At 50.2% G+C, this 15,606-nt stretch overlaps 1 protein-coding gene across 1 annotated transcript in view; it reads left to right on the top strand.

The window, feature by feature from the left end:
• LOC310785335 (dolichyl-diphosphooligosaccharide--protein glycosyltransferase subunit STT3B) overlaps positions 1-15,606 on the top strand; it is a 112,130-nt gene that overhangs the window by 64,106 nt on the left and 32,418 nt on the right. Inside the window, exons 3-4 of the mRNA XM_083646370.1 lie at positions 4,024-4,311; positions 14,593-14,658. Coding sequence (XP_083502496.1) covers positions 4,024-4,311; positions 14,593-14,658 — 354 coding nt within the window. The remainder of the gene's footprint in view (positions 1-4,023; positions 4,312-14,592; positions 14,659-15,606) is intronic.

Below are 15,606 nucleotides of genomic sequence, written 5' to 3'. Positions count from 1 at the left end.
TCACAATCCCACCTACTGTATTTGCATGCCTGAGATAAATCAATGGTTGTTGTGATGTCTGAACAGGGCTCTGGGAAATGGTGCATTCAGTTTACACCCACACTTCTTTGCAAATCATAAAAGGAGTATTGTGAGCGAGCCGTCGTTGTTTGCATCGAGGCAGCCTGGAGGCTTTTAAAGCAGGCAGGAGCGTGGACAACTAAGTGCCCAGGCTTCATCTCAGATCGCCCGCTTCAATGCCCATAATGCAATCTGGCACTTCCCCCGGCCATGCTTGGGAAAACTCAACATGCTTTATGAATTAGAGATTTGGCTTTATCTCCTCCTTTTCTCTGAGAGCACTGACCTACACCCTGTTGCATTCAGCTGCACCGCCGGCTGCACTGCACTCCTCTCTCCCCACGCTCTCTGCTTCCTGCTTATCTTTCCTTATCTCTCTCTCCTCTCTGCTCTCTCTGCTCTCTCTCTCTCTCTCCTCTCTGCTCTCTCTCTCTCTGCTCTCTCTCTCCTCTCGGCTCTCTCTCTGCTCTCTCTGCTCTCTCTCTCCTCTCTGCTCTCTCTCTGCTCTCTCTCTCTCTGCTCTCTCTCTCCTCTCTGCTCTCTCTGCTCTCTCTCCTCTCTGCTCTCTCTCTCTCCTCTCTGCTCTCTCTCTCCTCTCTGCTCTCTCTCTCCTCTCTGCTCTCTCTCTCTCCTCTCTGCTCTCTCTCTCCTCTCTGCTCTCTCTCTCTCTCTGCTCTCTCTCTCTCCTCTCTGCTCTCTCTCTCCTCTCTGCTCTCTCTCTCCTCTCTGCTCTCTCTCTCTCTCTGCTCTCTCTCTCTCCTCTCTGCTCTCTCTCTCTCTGCTCTCTCCTCTCTGCTCTCTCTCTCCTCTCTGCTCTCTCTGCTCTCTCTCTCTCCTCTCTGCTCTCTCTCTCTCCTCTCTGCTCTCTCTCTCCTCTCTGCTCTCTCTCCTCTCTGCTCTCTCTCTCTCCCCTCTCCTCTCTGCTCTCTCTCTGCTCTCTCTCTCCTCTCTGCTCTCTCTCCTCTCTGCTCTCTCTCTCCTCTCTGCTCTCTCTCTCTCCTCTCTGCTCTGTCTCTCTCCTCTCCGCCTCTGCTTTTCTCACCCTCTTCTCTTGCCTCACCTCGGCCATCCTTCTCTCCCCCACCCTCCTCCTCACCCTCGTCTCGTCTCCTCCCTCGTCTTCAGTCCGGCTCAGGCGGACGGTCCTCCTGACAGTCCTCATTAATTGTGTATGATGGCGTTAAGTCTCTTGGCACTCGGATGGGTCGCACCGTTTTGAAGACGGACGACAGATATCCGTTAAAATGACGGCGGTCGCCTTTCTGCCTCCTCGACCACTTCTGCTGCCCTCTCTCGCTCCCTTTTTTGAGTTCTCCTCCTTCGCTCCCTCTCACCCTCCCTCCCTCCGCTCCCCAGAGAAAGACTGTCAGTTCCTCTCTCTCCTGAGCCATAGATCAGGGCTGAGGCCTCCTCTAATGTGACAGTCCGTAACAACAGAGTGCTGTCAAGCTAATAAAGCAGCCTTTGTGTTGCCATAAGGAGATCTCTCGGGTGCACTTTCTGGCTACAGTTTTTGCCTTCTTCTCCACTTTATAATACTTTCACTGTGGCTGAACAACAGCTGCAGTAAGTGCCGTGGTGCATTCTTGAATACTGATTTAAGGCCGCAGTCCGCTTGTTTAGAAGTGCATCTGATAACGGATCATAGAGTATGCCGCCCGAATGGACTGCCTATTGTAGTCCCACAGAACTGGCTGATATGGAGGGACCGAGGGGTACTAGATTATTGGAGACTATCCGTCAACCTAGTGGGGCCAAGTAAAAAAGAACAGGGAATAGCCCAGCAGTGTTGCCAACTTAGTGACTCTGTCGCTATATTGAGCTACTTTTCAGACCCCCCTGGCGACTTCATTCATCAAAAGCGACTAGCGAGAAAACTGGCAACATTTTCTGGTCTTTGTGAGACTGCTTGTGTTTTACACCACTGCATTTTAGTGACCAAGTGATGTGAAAGCATGTAACGTCGTCATTACCCCGTCCTGCACTTCATGTCCCTAGCGAGCAGCGGGGACTGCTGCGGCCCGCACGACTCGGCTCCCCCAGTCCCACAGCACTCACAGGCAGAGTCCGTCTCACTGGATAGCAGCGTGGTGGTCCAGGCCGACAGCTGCAGCAGATCCACACAGCTCTGAGCCAGAGCTACAAATGAATCGTGCCTGCACAGCTTTATGACCAATCACAGAATCTCATACCCCACTAGTCTACCCTATCGCTGGGGAGGGGGCGGGCCCGGGCGACCCATGCTTGCGGGTGCGGGAATTGGCAGGCAGGTGTGAGTGCATTTAGTGTCCGTATGAATTGTGTTGTTCTTCTGCTCGCTCGTCTCTGCCCAGATGCCACGGTGTAGAAACCACCCCCCACCGGTTCATCAACTTGTGACAACCCCCGGTGGTACTGGTTGCACCGGACATTTTACAAGAGCAGATATTCTTCTCCTGTTCAATACCTGTTTTTTTTTTACCTTCCGTTTGTGGCTGTTTCTCGCTTTCTTCCACCTTGAACATCATCATATGAAGTCCTCGGCTGTCCTGACGGTCCGGGTTTGTCGTTTAACTGCTCTCAGTCCGACGCAGCTGTCAAAGTAGTCACGGAGCGTGGATACATTGTGACTTTCTGTTTAACTTTATACTGCTCTCAGAAGAAGCTAGCCCGTCAAGGTGAGCGGTGTAGCCGTCACTGCACCCGTCAAGGTTTTTTCACGGTGCGTTTGTTTCGCTTTGACACCAAATCCTCCGCCATGGTCTCGTCAATCAACTGCTACCCCTACACGTGACCGCTCCTCTGTCCTGCTGCAGACAGTGCTGCTGATGTGCGAAGATGAACTAAAATGGGTGTTATTTCTATAAAAGAATAAACGACTGCGTCGGTGAGCAACTAATGTATTCGGTGTATGCCCGCCCGACCTCCGTGCAACTCCTGACTGCCGCTGCGATGCCTATTTCTGTCTTTATGTAAATCCCTCAATTAAAAGCGAGTAAAAGAAAAAGAGGCTAATGATTTGAGCATTTGTTTAGTAAATGGCACGATACCGCTGCGCCATTAGTCCGATCCGAGGGGCTGAGAGGCAGACAGACACGGCTGATTAGATGATGGAGGGGAAGATGGCTTGATGATGGAGCCCAGGCCTTCCAGGCAGCAGCTAATGAGACATGTGAAGAGCAGAGTTGTGTTGGACTGTGGCTGTATAGCGCCCACACATCAGGGACATCACTCACGCGTTAAACATAGCCTCGAACGCCTTTCACTTCAGACAGCCCAGTGTACTGCTGCATAGGCCCCCTAATTAGATACGGCTCTCATGTATAGTAGAGACAGCGGGGCCAGGGGGGGGGGGGGGGTCCTCGCCTGCTCACGCCCCAGCTCCCACTCACTGCATGGTATAATTAGTTAGGACTTTTTCTGTTGAAGATCACCTTACCTGGCACCTGACTGGATGTTATAATTAGTTACGACTTTCTGTTGAAGATCGCCTTACCTGGGCACTGCCAAGTGTCGGCCGGGGTCCAAGGCGAATTCAATTAACTTGATTCTCGTGATATACCGACGAGGTGAGCCGCGGAACATTGTTTGACATTCTTCTGTCCCGCTATTGCAACTCGATCCACTGCCTCTGTGGGTAATGTGTACGTGTTATAATGGAAGCCTGCATGTCAGCCATTAGAATGGATTTATATTTCATATCCACAGAAGAGAGAGTGTTTAGAGTCTATTTCTAGTGCCACAACTATTATTTTCTCATCTTTCTTTCTTTAGTCTCATCACAAAAAGAACTGTTTTTCCTCTCGTTCCCTCCTCCACTCGTTCTCTCTTGTTCTGTCTCCCTCGCCTACCTCTCCATCACTCACTCACTCCCACCCTACCATCCGTCTCTCTCCCTCCCTCTCTTCCTCTCACTACTCGCGACCCGTCGTCCTCTCCACCTCTCACTCTCTCTCTCCCTCTCTCTGTCCCTCCTCCCCTCAGGTCTACCCGGGCTTAATGGTGACAGCGGGCCTCATCCACTACATGCTCAACCTGCTCCACCTCACCGTGCACATCCGCGACGTGTGCGTCTTCCTGGCGCCGGTCTTCAGCGGCCTGACCTCCATCTCCACCTTCCTGCTGACGCGGGAGCTGTGGAACCAGGGGGCGGGGCTGCTGGCGGCCTGCTTCATCGCCATCGTGCCCGGCTACATCTCCCGCTCCGTGGCCGGCTCCTTCGACAACGAGGGCATCGCCATCTTCGCCCTGCAGTTCACCTACTACCTCTGGGTATGTATTACTACTACCACTGGCCTACAAGTAAGGTTTATACCGTCTCAAAGCACAGAATGAGCAGAATACATCTGCGGGGGGTTTGGTCCTGTAGGTAGGTTTATTGATCATTACCAGTACAAGGTTTACTTCACCAGATGCTGAGATTTCTAGCTTTCAAAAGTCACTTTCTAGAATGCTTTCTAGCCAGCATTCTCTGCTTTCTCTGCTCTCGCTGGTGAGGAAAACAAACACCACATTTTACAATGATGTGATACTCACACTTCACACTCACTGTTTAGAGCTGTTTTATATGTAGATGCTGTCATGGCATTAAGTTGTAACTTGTAATACTTTTGAGTGGGAAAACACTAGAGCCCGACCGATAATTAATTTTTGAGGCCGATGCCGATACCGATATTAGGGAGTAAAAGAATGCTGATATCGATATATCGGCCGATATTCTTTTTATTTTATTTTTTTATTTTTTATCAAATTTTTATCCCCCATTAGTGCTATTTTTTTATTTGTTTATCCTGGTTGCTGCTCCACCCTCTGCCGATCTGGGGAGAGCCGAAAACTGGCTCCATGCTTCCTCCGAGACATGGGCAGTTAGCCAGCCGCTTCTTTTCACCTGACAGGGGAAGCTTCACCGGTAGGACATAGCACGTGGGAGGATCACGCTCCCTCCGAACAGGCGCCCTTAACGACCAGAGGAGGCACCACATCAGCAACCAGGATATTGCATGTTTTGGTGAAGGGGTTCCTATATGAAGGAAGGGGGAACATGCAAACTCCACACAGAAAGGCCCTTTTGACGACCCCACCCGGGCGGTGGGCACTCGAGGACATGCGGACGGGCACGCATTCCTTTGAGTGGGAAAACACACAGTCACCCGGTGTTCGAAGACTGGTTTCGTAGTTTGGTCCATAGAACCCAACTCATGGAACCATTAAAGTGATGACCTTTCATCACCAACCTTCTAGTCATGTTATTGTTATTGTGTTATCTTCTGCCTCTGGCTTCTTAAAGGAGCTTTTCTATATTCAGATTAGAATGGTTCCTCTTGCTTGAGCTCTAGGTCAAGGTCAATACTGGAGGTTTACGATACATGGAAATGTATAATAAAATAGTAAAATGTGATGTAGGCAAATATGTTACATGTAATGCAAATGTACAGCTTGAGGTACAGTATATGGCCATTGTAATAAAGTGACTTTGGGAGGTACCAGAATAACTGAACATTTGAAGCATTGGGTGTGTTATTTATGTGTCCGTTGTAGTTTAGAATGATGTGAGAAAATATAATAAATATAAAATATAATTAAAAACCTGTTTATGCGAGACGAGTTGGGGGGGCGGGGGGGGGGGGCCTTCTCTAGCTGAGGTTAGTGCTGCTAACCATTATTGTATTGACATGTGAGGAAAGGTTTGGATGCTAATTTCAGTTTGATAAACAACAATATGCATCAGTTTAAAAAGAGAGTTAGCGAGTGCTCACTGATCGGCTCCAGGTCAATGTGAGCTGCTCTTGAAGTACAGCACACTAATTTGATTCAAGCGAAAAAGCAGCAGCTTTCTTCAGGCACTAGTACTCACACAGAGTCGAGGGTTTAAAGTGAAAAAGCCTTTGCTAGGGCATATCGACGTTTACAAATCAACGCCGCGCCGACCGGGTTCGACCACGCAGGGTCTTCTTCAGAGTTGCCCTATTTTTTAATTTCTGCCTGTTGTTAAATTCTTGACACAAAGCGTTGAAGGGCAGGCGGGGCATCTCCGCCGGGCATGTGGAGGCGAGGAAACGGCACGCTGCTCTGTCAAGCCTTGGCATCGCTCTGACCTTTAAGAGTCGAATTGAAAAGATCTCGGCTAACAGGTTAAAGGTGGAATAGCTTACCTTCCTTTCCTGAATGATTGTCAGAACTCATTTGCACACCGCAGCCGTTTACCTTTTGTACTGAAATGTGCATTCCTCGCCTTTGTCAAGGTTTTATTGCGTGGTGCTGTGGTGTTTTAGCTTTCACGGTAGCGGACATTTGTTTAAGTTTGTTAATATGACTTTTGATCATATTTCGGAGATTTCAAACACAAGCAATGGGAGTCTCAGATGTGGCATCACCTTACGGATCAACATGATTCTGTGGTCTTTGGATTTTTGGTCTTGAATAATGATGGTAGTTGTTGCCGCCAGTAATATTGAAGTAAAAAGTAAACTGCTGGATTGGAAGAGAACCCACAGGCCTAAAGTAACCTTGTGCATGATTTGAATGTGAACGACCTTCTTCTTTTGTGACTTGTGAGTGAATCCAGGTTTTGATTGAGTAGATTTTCTCATTTTAAGCGAGGCAAAAGATCAGACAAAAGTCACCCCGAATATTATTTGGAAGCCGTATCTAAAAAAGGCTCACTTTAGGGAGTATTCAGGAACAAAATTCTCTGTAAGCGCTTTTACATTGCCAGTAAATCTTTTCTATTCTCGTTTTCACTTCATTCCTTTTCATTCCTAGTGCTACCAGTAAAAAAAATAAATGAATTGATCATTTAACGATTACATTTGAATATTGAATGGGGGGAAAAAATCCTCCATAGACGGGACGTCTCTCCCCCATACAGTATCTCCTCCTGTGATGAATATCAGCTGGCTGGGAATGGAGCCTCATTTCACAGAGATAATGCACAGCAGAGCTGCTCCGCTAGCCGCTGTCCTGCTCCAAGGGGGTTTGAGAAGAGCCTCCATTATGCAGCACGCCACAGGCAGTCACACAGTCATAATAGTAGCTCGTCGGCTATTTGCTCAATTTATATCTGCATTTACCTCTGAGGCCTTGTCCTCCCTTTCACCTCGGGGCCATGAGGATATGCCGGGCCAGGACAGCAGCACTCGTACAGGTAGGAGTCGTGACTTGTGACTCGTGACTTGTGAGTCGTGACGTGGGTATTTTCCGTCACACCGCGCTTCGCCGCCGGTTATCGCAGGCTCCACGATCCAGCCAGCCCAGTTTATGTCCGTTTGTCAGATCGCGCATGGACGCGTCTCTGCGTGCGACTGTGTGTGTGTGTGTGTGTGTGTGTGTGTACAGTACACCATCACTGAGTCACTGGACTCACAGCGAGCTTGGGCACACAGTTCTGTAGCCCTCTCTGAACTCTGTCACTGACACTGATCTGCCAGTGACCTGTAGTGCCCGGCTGGCCGGCTGAGCGCTCATGTTGCGTCTGCAATTTAAGTCCTGACACAACAAAAGTAGCTCTGTGGCTGTTAGCTCAGCAAAGTGCAACTCACTCAGGCTGTCTGTATCCTCAGGCACAGACATTTGGGGAGATACACATACATAATTTACATACACAGACACACACACACACACACACACACACACACACACACACACACACACACACACACACACACACATCAATACTTGCAAAACACACACATGCATTCTGCCTCAGATTCAGAAAAAAGCTTTACTGACAGTCATCAAGTGGTACCAAGTGTTGCCAAAGCATACTACAATAGTAACATACAGAGTAAAATAAGGTACAATATGAATATAGGAAATATATTAATTTAGTTTTCGATTTAAAGTTAAAATATATGAATTCCTAATTAGAGGAAATCAGTTGAGAACAGTACAGGAAGGGGGAAGACATGTGATAAAGATCCCAGACTGGTTTCGAACCCAGGACACAATTACATGGTACACATCTTAGACCACGCCCCCACCACCCTCTCACACCCTCTCATGTCACAGACTCTGTTAAGCCTGACGGACCCGCTACCGGAAGAGGGTCTCTTCTCTCTTCTTGTACTGTTTTGAAAACATGGGGTCTTCAGATTTCAGAATCCGTAAACCAATTGTATGTTGTATATATATATATAAAATATTTTAACAATAAAGTTGTACAATAAACTTTGTAAAAGATCCGGGATAATTTTCTCGTCAATCTAACATGCTTGGCATCGCTGGAAACTAGAAATTCTGAGCTTTCCAGTGACCCTGAATGCACCACGACTTGGTTAAATGGTGATATTGCCTTTGAAATTTAGAAGATTATACTAGGCGAGGATGATTTTGATGATTCAATGTACAGTGGAATGGTAATAAATATAGATTTACTTATAATGCATTCATGTTCCTTACCTTCTATGGCTTCTTACCAGACATGAAATATACAGGCCTTATGGTTGAGGAGCCATTCCTGATTCATTTTGGGTGTTATTTTAGGTGTGTTTTCCTCAGCTACAGCATAACAGGTGCCAAGAACACTCTGCACTCATTTTTATATCCTACGCTTTGTAATTTAGGCTTGATTTCAAGGGAGCCATCCATCCACACTAAGGCTAAGGCCTCTATCAAATTGATAGATAGGTTTCATATATTCTCATTAGGCGATACTAAATCTTTCTGAGGGGAATCTTCGCTTTTAGCGCCAACAGGAGAGTCTCGATTCCTCCTTCCAAAGGCTGGTTCAAGCTTGAGGCAATTTCCTCCAGCATCTGAGCCGCTTTGCGTCCCGCGTCCACCTGAGATCATCGTTATCTCTCCAGGAGGCTTCTGCACGGATCTTTATCTCCACCAGGAGCTCTGAAAGACAACTCACCATTTGACTCGTCAGGTCTCATGGAAAGACCGTTGCCATCATCATTTGTCAGTGTGAGTGTGTGTTGGAGGAGCAGCTGTTTGTGTCTCTGCACTCTGCAGTATTATAAAGGCCCCTTGTCATCCCGTGTGTGTGGACAATACATCTGCAGGTGAGGCAGGTGTTCCTCGACGCGTCCGGTCATCACGTCTTCTTAAGACGATGCGTCATCAGCGGAGCGGCGCCCGCAGGGGGGTGAAAATCCCCCCTGACGCGCACGCCGCCGCTCGCTCACGCCGCCATTCTATTTGGCGAGGGCCCTGAAAAACAATCACCCTGGCCACGCGCCACTGCTTCCCATTATCAGTCTCATTTACCCACGTTTGTCTCAGCGTTTTCCCTTTGCGTCTCTCTATCCTTCTTTCCTCCTGTCTTTCTTTGTCTGTCTCGCTCTCCTCACTTTGCTTTCTCTCCCTGTATGTCATTATCTCTCGTTCTTTTCGTCCGCTCTCGCTCACCCTTGCCTCTTTTGTTTTTTTTTGTACCTCCGTCCTCTCCACATGGTGAAACATGCAGAGCCCTTCTCTCAAGTCTCATCCCAACCGTCATTATCCGGCTCCTCCATTTTATCTGCTAATAACCCATTCAACTCCACTCGCTTAATCTCCCTGTGTCCCCCCTCCCCACCGTCGCCCCATCCTCTCCCCTTAATCTATAATTGAATCCTCTTACACCCGGGAGAGCTGCCCTTTTTAACACCCCAGCTCCTCATAACATGAGTACACACACACACACACACACAGAGACATGGCCGCCCTGCCTCCCTCCCTCGCTCGCCCCGCGCACCATGCCTACATTGTTGCACGAGTAATTCCAACAGTTTCTCTGGGCTCACATTTAATTAGACAGACTCGTATCACTGTGTGACTTCTGTGTTTTCACATTTCACAAGGGGAGAGAGTGAGTGGAGGCTGGGAGGGAGGGGGGAGTGAGTGGAGGCTGGGAGGGCAGGGGAGGGGGAGTGAGTGGAGGCTGGGAGGGCAGGGGAGGGGGAGTGAGTGGAGGCTGGGAGGGCAGGGGAGGGGGAGTGAGTGGAGGCTGGGAGGGCAGGGGAGGGGGGAGTGGAGGAGGCTGGGAGGAGGGGGGAGTGAGTGGAGGCTGGGAGGGCAGGGGAGGGGGGAGTGAGTGGAGGCTGGGAGGGCAGGGGAGGGGGGAGTGGAGGAGGCTGGCAGGGGAGGGGGGAGTGAGTGGAGGCTGGGAGGGCGGAGTGAGTGTTGGAGGCTGGGAGGGGGGAGTGAGTGGAGGCTGGAGGGCAGGGGAGGGGGGAGTGGTGGAGGCGGGGGAGGGGCGAGTGGAGGAGGCTGGGAGGGCGGGGGAGGGGGGAGTGAAGAGGCTGGGAGGGCGGAGTGGAGGAGGCTGGGAGGGTGGGGGAGGGGGGAGTGGTGGAGGCTGGGAGGGAGGGAGGGGGGGTCGAGGCACCAGTTGAACATGCCTGGCGCACACTCGTCTGCTTCACAGGACCACTTCGCTTGCTAGCTGCGGCCGGCGACAGCGGGCTAACTGTCCTTTGAGGAGAGTGGCGCGTGCGTTGTCCGCAGTGGCCTATACCTCTTGCTCTGCTCCATAAAGAGCTAATGCTAAAGCTAAAGAGCTAATGCTTGTTTTTACTCCAAAGGTAAATAAGAAATGAGCAAAGCCGCAGCAAGGAGCCATTAGAGGGAAGCGTGTCGAGGGAGGCTTTTTGCCAGCTCTGCCGACGGCAATGTAATTTACAACTTAGTCACGATTTTGCAACCCAAACAACAGAGTGGCCCAAGAAGCCCCCCCCCCCCCCCCCCCCCCCCCCCCCCCACCCTAAATATGACTGTTCAGCAAACAGAAGGAGGAGAATGCTAATCAGGTCAGGACAGTGCAACTTAGCTTATCTCTGTTCAGCAGGAAAAACACTCTTGGGCAACGGATGGTTTTTGGGTGTAAAGGCGTGTGTCGTGTGTGCGAGTGTCTGTCAGAATCAGAATCAGAATCACTTTTATTGCCACATACGAGGAATTTGTCTTAGTGTCTGTATGCAGCATAGCGGTCACATCAAAAGAGATAAGAAGTAGGAAGATAACTAAAGACAATCACAAAGTTGCAAGTGCAATCAAATCGAGTAAATATATACAATATGTACATGAGTGGTGAAGTGTTCTGTGGATGATAAATATGAATTTACGTTGAATTTACATGAGATTTACAGACTGAGTTAAATAGACGTTAAATAGGCAGTGGATTTACATGAATTTACAGTCGGAGTTAAATAAGAGTTTACATTGAATGTACATGAAATTTACAGGCTGTGTGTGTGTGTGTGTGGGGGGGGGGGGGTTGTTGGTGAGGTCTTTGGCGGAAGGGGTTTCCGGGCCTTGTTGGTGAGGCTGATGGCGGTTGGGAAGAAGCTGGTCTTGTGGTGGGTGGTTCTGGTCTTGGCAGACCTCAGTCTCTTGCCATGGGGGAGTGTCTTAAAGAGTTTGTGGCCAGGGTGGGAGGGGTCAGCCATGATCTTGCGAGACCGCTTCAGTGTCCTGGCTGCATGCAGGTCCTGGAGGGATGGCAGGTTGCATCCGATTATCTTCTCAGCGCAGCGGATGATGCGCTGAAGTCTGGTAATGTCTTTGAGAGTGGCAGCAGCATACCAGGCGGTGATGGAGGAGGTGAGGATGGACTCAACGACGGAGGTGTAGAAGTGCACCATCGTGGCCTTTGGCACTTTCTTCAGCTGCCGCACAAAGTACATCCTCTGCTGTGCCTTCTTGGTGAGAGCTCTGATGTCAGCTCCCATTTTAGGTCCTGGCTGATGATCGTCCCCAGGAAGCGGAAGGACTCCACAGTGTTGACTGGGGAGTCACCCAGGGTGATGGATGGGGGAAGGTGGGGCTTTGTTCCTCCTGTAATCCTCAATCATCTCCATTGTTTTTTGAGCGTTTAACACCAGGTTGTTTTGACTGCACCAAGTCACCAGATGGTCAACTTCCTGTCTGTATTCCGACTCATCTCCGTCTGTGATGAGCCCTATGAGGGTGGTATCGTCTGCGAACTTCAGGAGCTTGACGGACTGGTGACTGGAGGTGCAGCTGTTGGTGTACAGACCGAATAAGTAGGGAGAGAGGACACCGCCCTGGGCACACAGTGTCTCTGTGTGTGTGTGCACAGTGGATAGATGGATGGATTGGTGGTTGGTAGAGTGTGTTCTGCTGGGGGTTTGGGCGAGGCGTGGCTCTGCTGGGGGTTTGGGCGTGGCTCTGCTGGGGGTTTGGGCGTGGCTCTGCTGGGGGTTTGGGCGAGGCGTGGCTCTGCTGGGGGTTTGGGCGAGGCGTGGCTCTGCTGGGGGTTTGGGCGAGGCGTGGCTCTGCTGGGGGTTTGGGCGTGGCTCTGCTGGGCGTGGCTCTGCTGGGGGTTTGGGCGTGGCTCTGCTGGGGGTTTGGGCGAGGCGTGGCTCTGCTGGGGGTTTGGGCGAGGCGTGGCTCTGCTGGGGGTTTGGGCGAGGCGTGGCTCTGCTGGGGGTTTGGGCGTGGCTCTGCTGGGGGTTTGGGCGAGGCGTGGCTCTGCTGGGGGTTTGGGCGTGGCTCTGCTGGGCGTGGCTCTGCTGGGGGTTTGGGCGTGGCTCTGCTGGGCGTGGCTCTGCTGGGGGTTTGGGCGTGGCTCTGCTGGGCGTGGCTCTGCTGGGGGTTTGGGCGTGGCTCTGCTGGGCGTGGCTCTGCTGGGGGTTTGGGCGTGGCTCTGCTGGGGGTTTGGGCGTGGCTCTGCTGGGGGTTTGGGCGTGGCTCTGCTGGGGGTTTGGGCGTGGCTCTGCTGGGCGTGGCCACCTTGCTGCGGAGATCCACTGATCCTCCTCATCAGCAGATCAAGTGAGCTGTGATAAGCCTCTCAGGCGCTGTTCAATGTGATACGAGGAGCCTCATGTCATTGAAGAAGAGCTGCTAAGTTTGTGTGTTTGTTTGAGTTTGCGTCTTGGTGACTGTATGCGAGTTTAATTTTATGAGTGAATATAATTTTGAGTGTGTGTGCGCTCGCCTGTTTTATCTGCCCGTGGAGGGGAAGGAGAGCCTGTTTACAAGCTGTCAGCAGCCGTCTAGTTTAAACTGCTCTTCCTCTCTCTCTCTCTGATCTGCTGCAATTACTCAAGTGATTTTAATAACCTCCATCCATGTGACGGCGTGGGTTTGGAGTTGGAGCGTGGAGATGGAAAATGTGTATTATTAGCACCATATTAATCCAGTAGCACTGTAACCACAAGTTCCTTTTTTCTTTTTCTTTTTCCGCAGTTTTACAGATGGTAAATAAATCTTTCACAGTCTCAAAATACAGTGAATCACAATTAAAACGAAGCCTGTAATGGTGCTACTGTATTTCAACAGGGGGATATCGCACAACAAACTGTGCGTGTGGTCTTGGGTTTCTAGTTTCCAAGAAAACAAACAAATGAATGAGTTGTACCTGCTATAGTATATATGTCTACATTAGGCCATTTCCGTTGGCACTTTTGGTCGCGCCGCGCTGATTTGCGTTTCCTTTACCAGTTGAAATATGCCGAGTTGTGCCAAGCCGCCCCCGAGATGGACCCGCCTCCAAGCGGGCTGCGGTGACGTGTCGCCAACGGCGGCCAACCCGCGATGTGTCGATGACGCCCCTTCTGCCTCCTCCCCCTCAAACAAGGACAATGTTGGAGACCAGAGAACTTTTTAAAAGCCTCTGTTTGTCCAGCTGTCTTTTGTAGCATCTAAAGCTGTGTTCACACCAAGATATTTATTTTTCGCTCTGTCGCTTGATTCAACCCTTTGGAATCGCTCTGTCGCTCTGTTTAAATCGCTCATCAACAGACACACGAAGTGACGGACATGTGGGGGTTATACCGTTACGCAATGTCATGATATTTGTCCACTACGAGCCACCGTCATTGTTTACAAGCTAAAGCCTATCAGCGTGCTCCTAATGCGACCTCCATACCGGTAGGACAGACTTCACTTCATGTCAGCTGTCAGCCTGTCAATGCGGTTTGTTGCCACACAATAAACCAGCGGTTTGTTCCAAGCCAGTGTGATCCTTGACTCGCTCTCACACGGCAGCCAATCAGCGTTGAACAGCGAGCGACTGATGCCAGCGTATTTTCGCTCGAGTTGGGATATTTCATCTCGGGCGACGAGCGTATTTTCTCCCTATCGCTCTGTCTCTGCCGCTCGGACGCCCAGCGATTTTTCTCCCAGGCAAATATACGCTCAGTCGCTCGTTTGCATTGACTTTGTATGTAAACTCGACGCCAGCGGAAAAACTTTAATAGGTCGGTGTGAACGCAGCTTAACTGAATCTCTGGTTTGAAGTTTATCTGGTTTGAAGTTTAGTTTCTCTCCTGTGTTTCTGCTATCTGCTTTCTTTGACTGTGTCCTGGACTGGTGGTCGCTTTCAGCCATATCAGAGCCATGTTATGTTAATGAAAACATTTCCTGTTGATAATACTGCTTCATATTAAAAGCTTTCCACTGGCAAACTAATGGAAGGCTTTTTATTGCCAATGCAAATCCCAGCTGTGCTGAGCTGCTGCGTGGAGCCGGGTCAGGCCAGCGTGCTGTACGTGTATGGAAGAAGCATCCATGTCTTATTGGACGTTGAAGCACACATGACCATCAACATACTATCCTGATTCGTCAATAATTCTGTGTTGTCTCCTCCTCCTCTCTCAGGTGAAATCGGTGAAGACGGGCTCAATATTCTGGAGCATTGGCTGTTGTCTCTCCTACTTCTACATGGTGAGAATAGTCTTCTACACACACACACACACACACAGCCACACACACACACAGCCACACACACACGCACACGCACACACACACACACACACACGCACACACACACACACACACACAGCCACACACACACACACAGCCACACACACACACACATACACACACACAATGGTCTGTGCACAGAAAGGCTCAGTTTCAAGTCCAGAAAAACCCACCGGGTCGAAGCCACCGTGGACTGATTTGATTTTAATCATCATGCACCATTCCATCTTCAGCCTGAATGGAAATTTGTGGTGCCGCTACGCTGAGATGCTGCCGCTGCTGGAGCGATTGCCTACTGTCATGAACGGACACGGCACCGCATGGGAGAAGGAGAGCAGAATTATTTATGAATTCAGGCTCAACCCATCAGGGTGTTGATGAGAGAGACGAGAAGGGGGGGGGGGGGACGATCCAAGCAGACTGCATCAGAGGCTGTGTGTGCGTGTGCGTGTGTGTGTGCGCGTGTGTGTGTGCGTGCGTGCGTGTGCGAGAGAGAGATAGTGCGTGTGTGAGAGAGAGAGATAGCCCAGGAAAATCTGCAGATTCCTGCTCATTCCTAGCTAAATCTCTCCGGCCAGCCGTGAGACAGATGTCAAATGAAACGGATTACTGAAATCCAGCTTCATCGATTGCACTGGGCCGCAGAATGGGAGGGCGGTAGAGAGAGAATGGAGAGACAAGATACAGGGAGAAAGGATAGAGATATATAGTGATGGGAGGGGGGGGGGTGAGTGGACAAACAGGATGGAGAGAATGTGATGGAAAGGCAAGGAGGGGGAAAAAGGGATAGAGCGATAGTGGGAAGGTGGACAGAGAGATGGATAGAGGGAGATATAGAAGGATAACAGGTAATAGCTTTTCTCTCTAGCTTCACTCTTCTCCTGGTTAGACGGGGATGGGGAAACTTTG

Source organism: Poromitra crassiceps (genome assembly GCF_964638095.1).
Source record: "Poromitra crassiceps genome assembly, chromosome: 11".
Classification (NCBI taxonomy): domain Eukaryota; kingdom Metazoa; phylum Chordata; class Actinopteri; order Beryciformes; family Melamphaidae; genus Poromitra; species Poromitra crassiceps.
The sequence above is the reverse complement of the archived record's forward strand: the minus strand, read 5'-3'. Positions and strand labels throughout refer to the sequence as shown.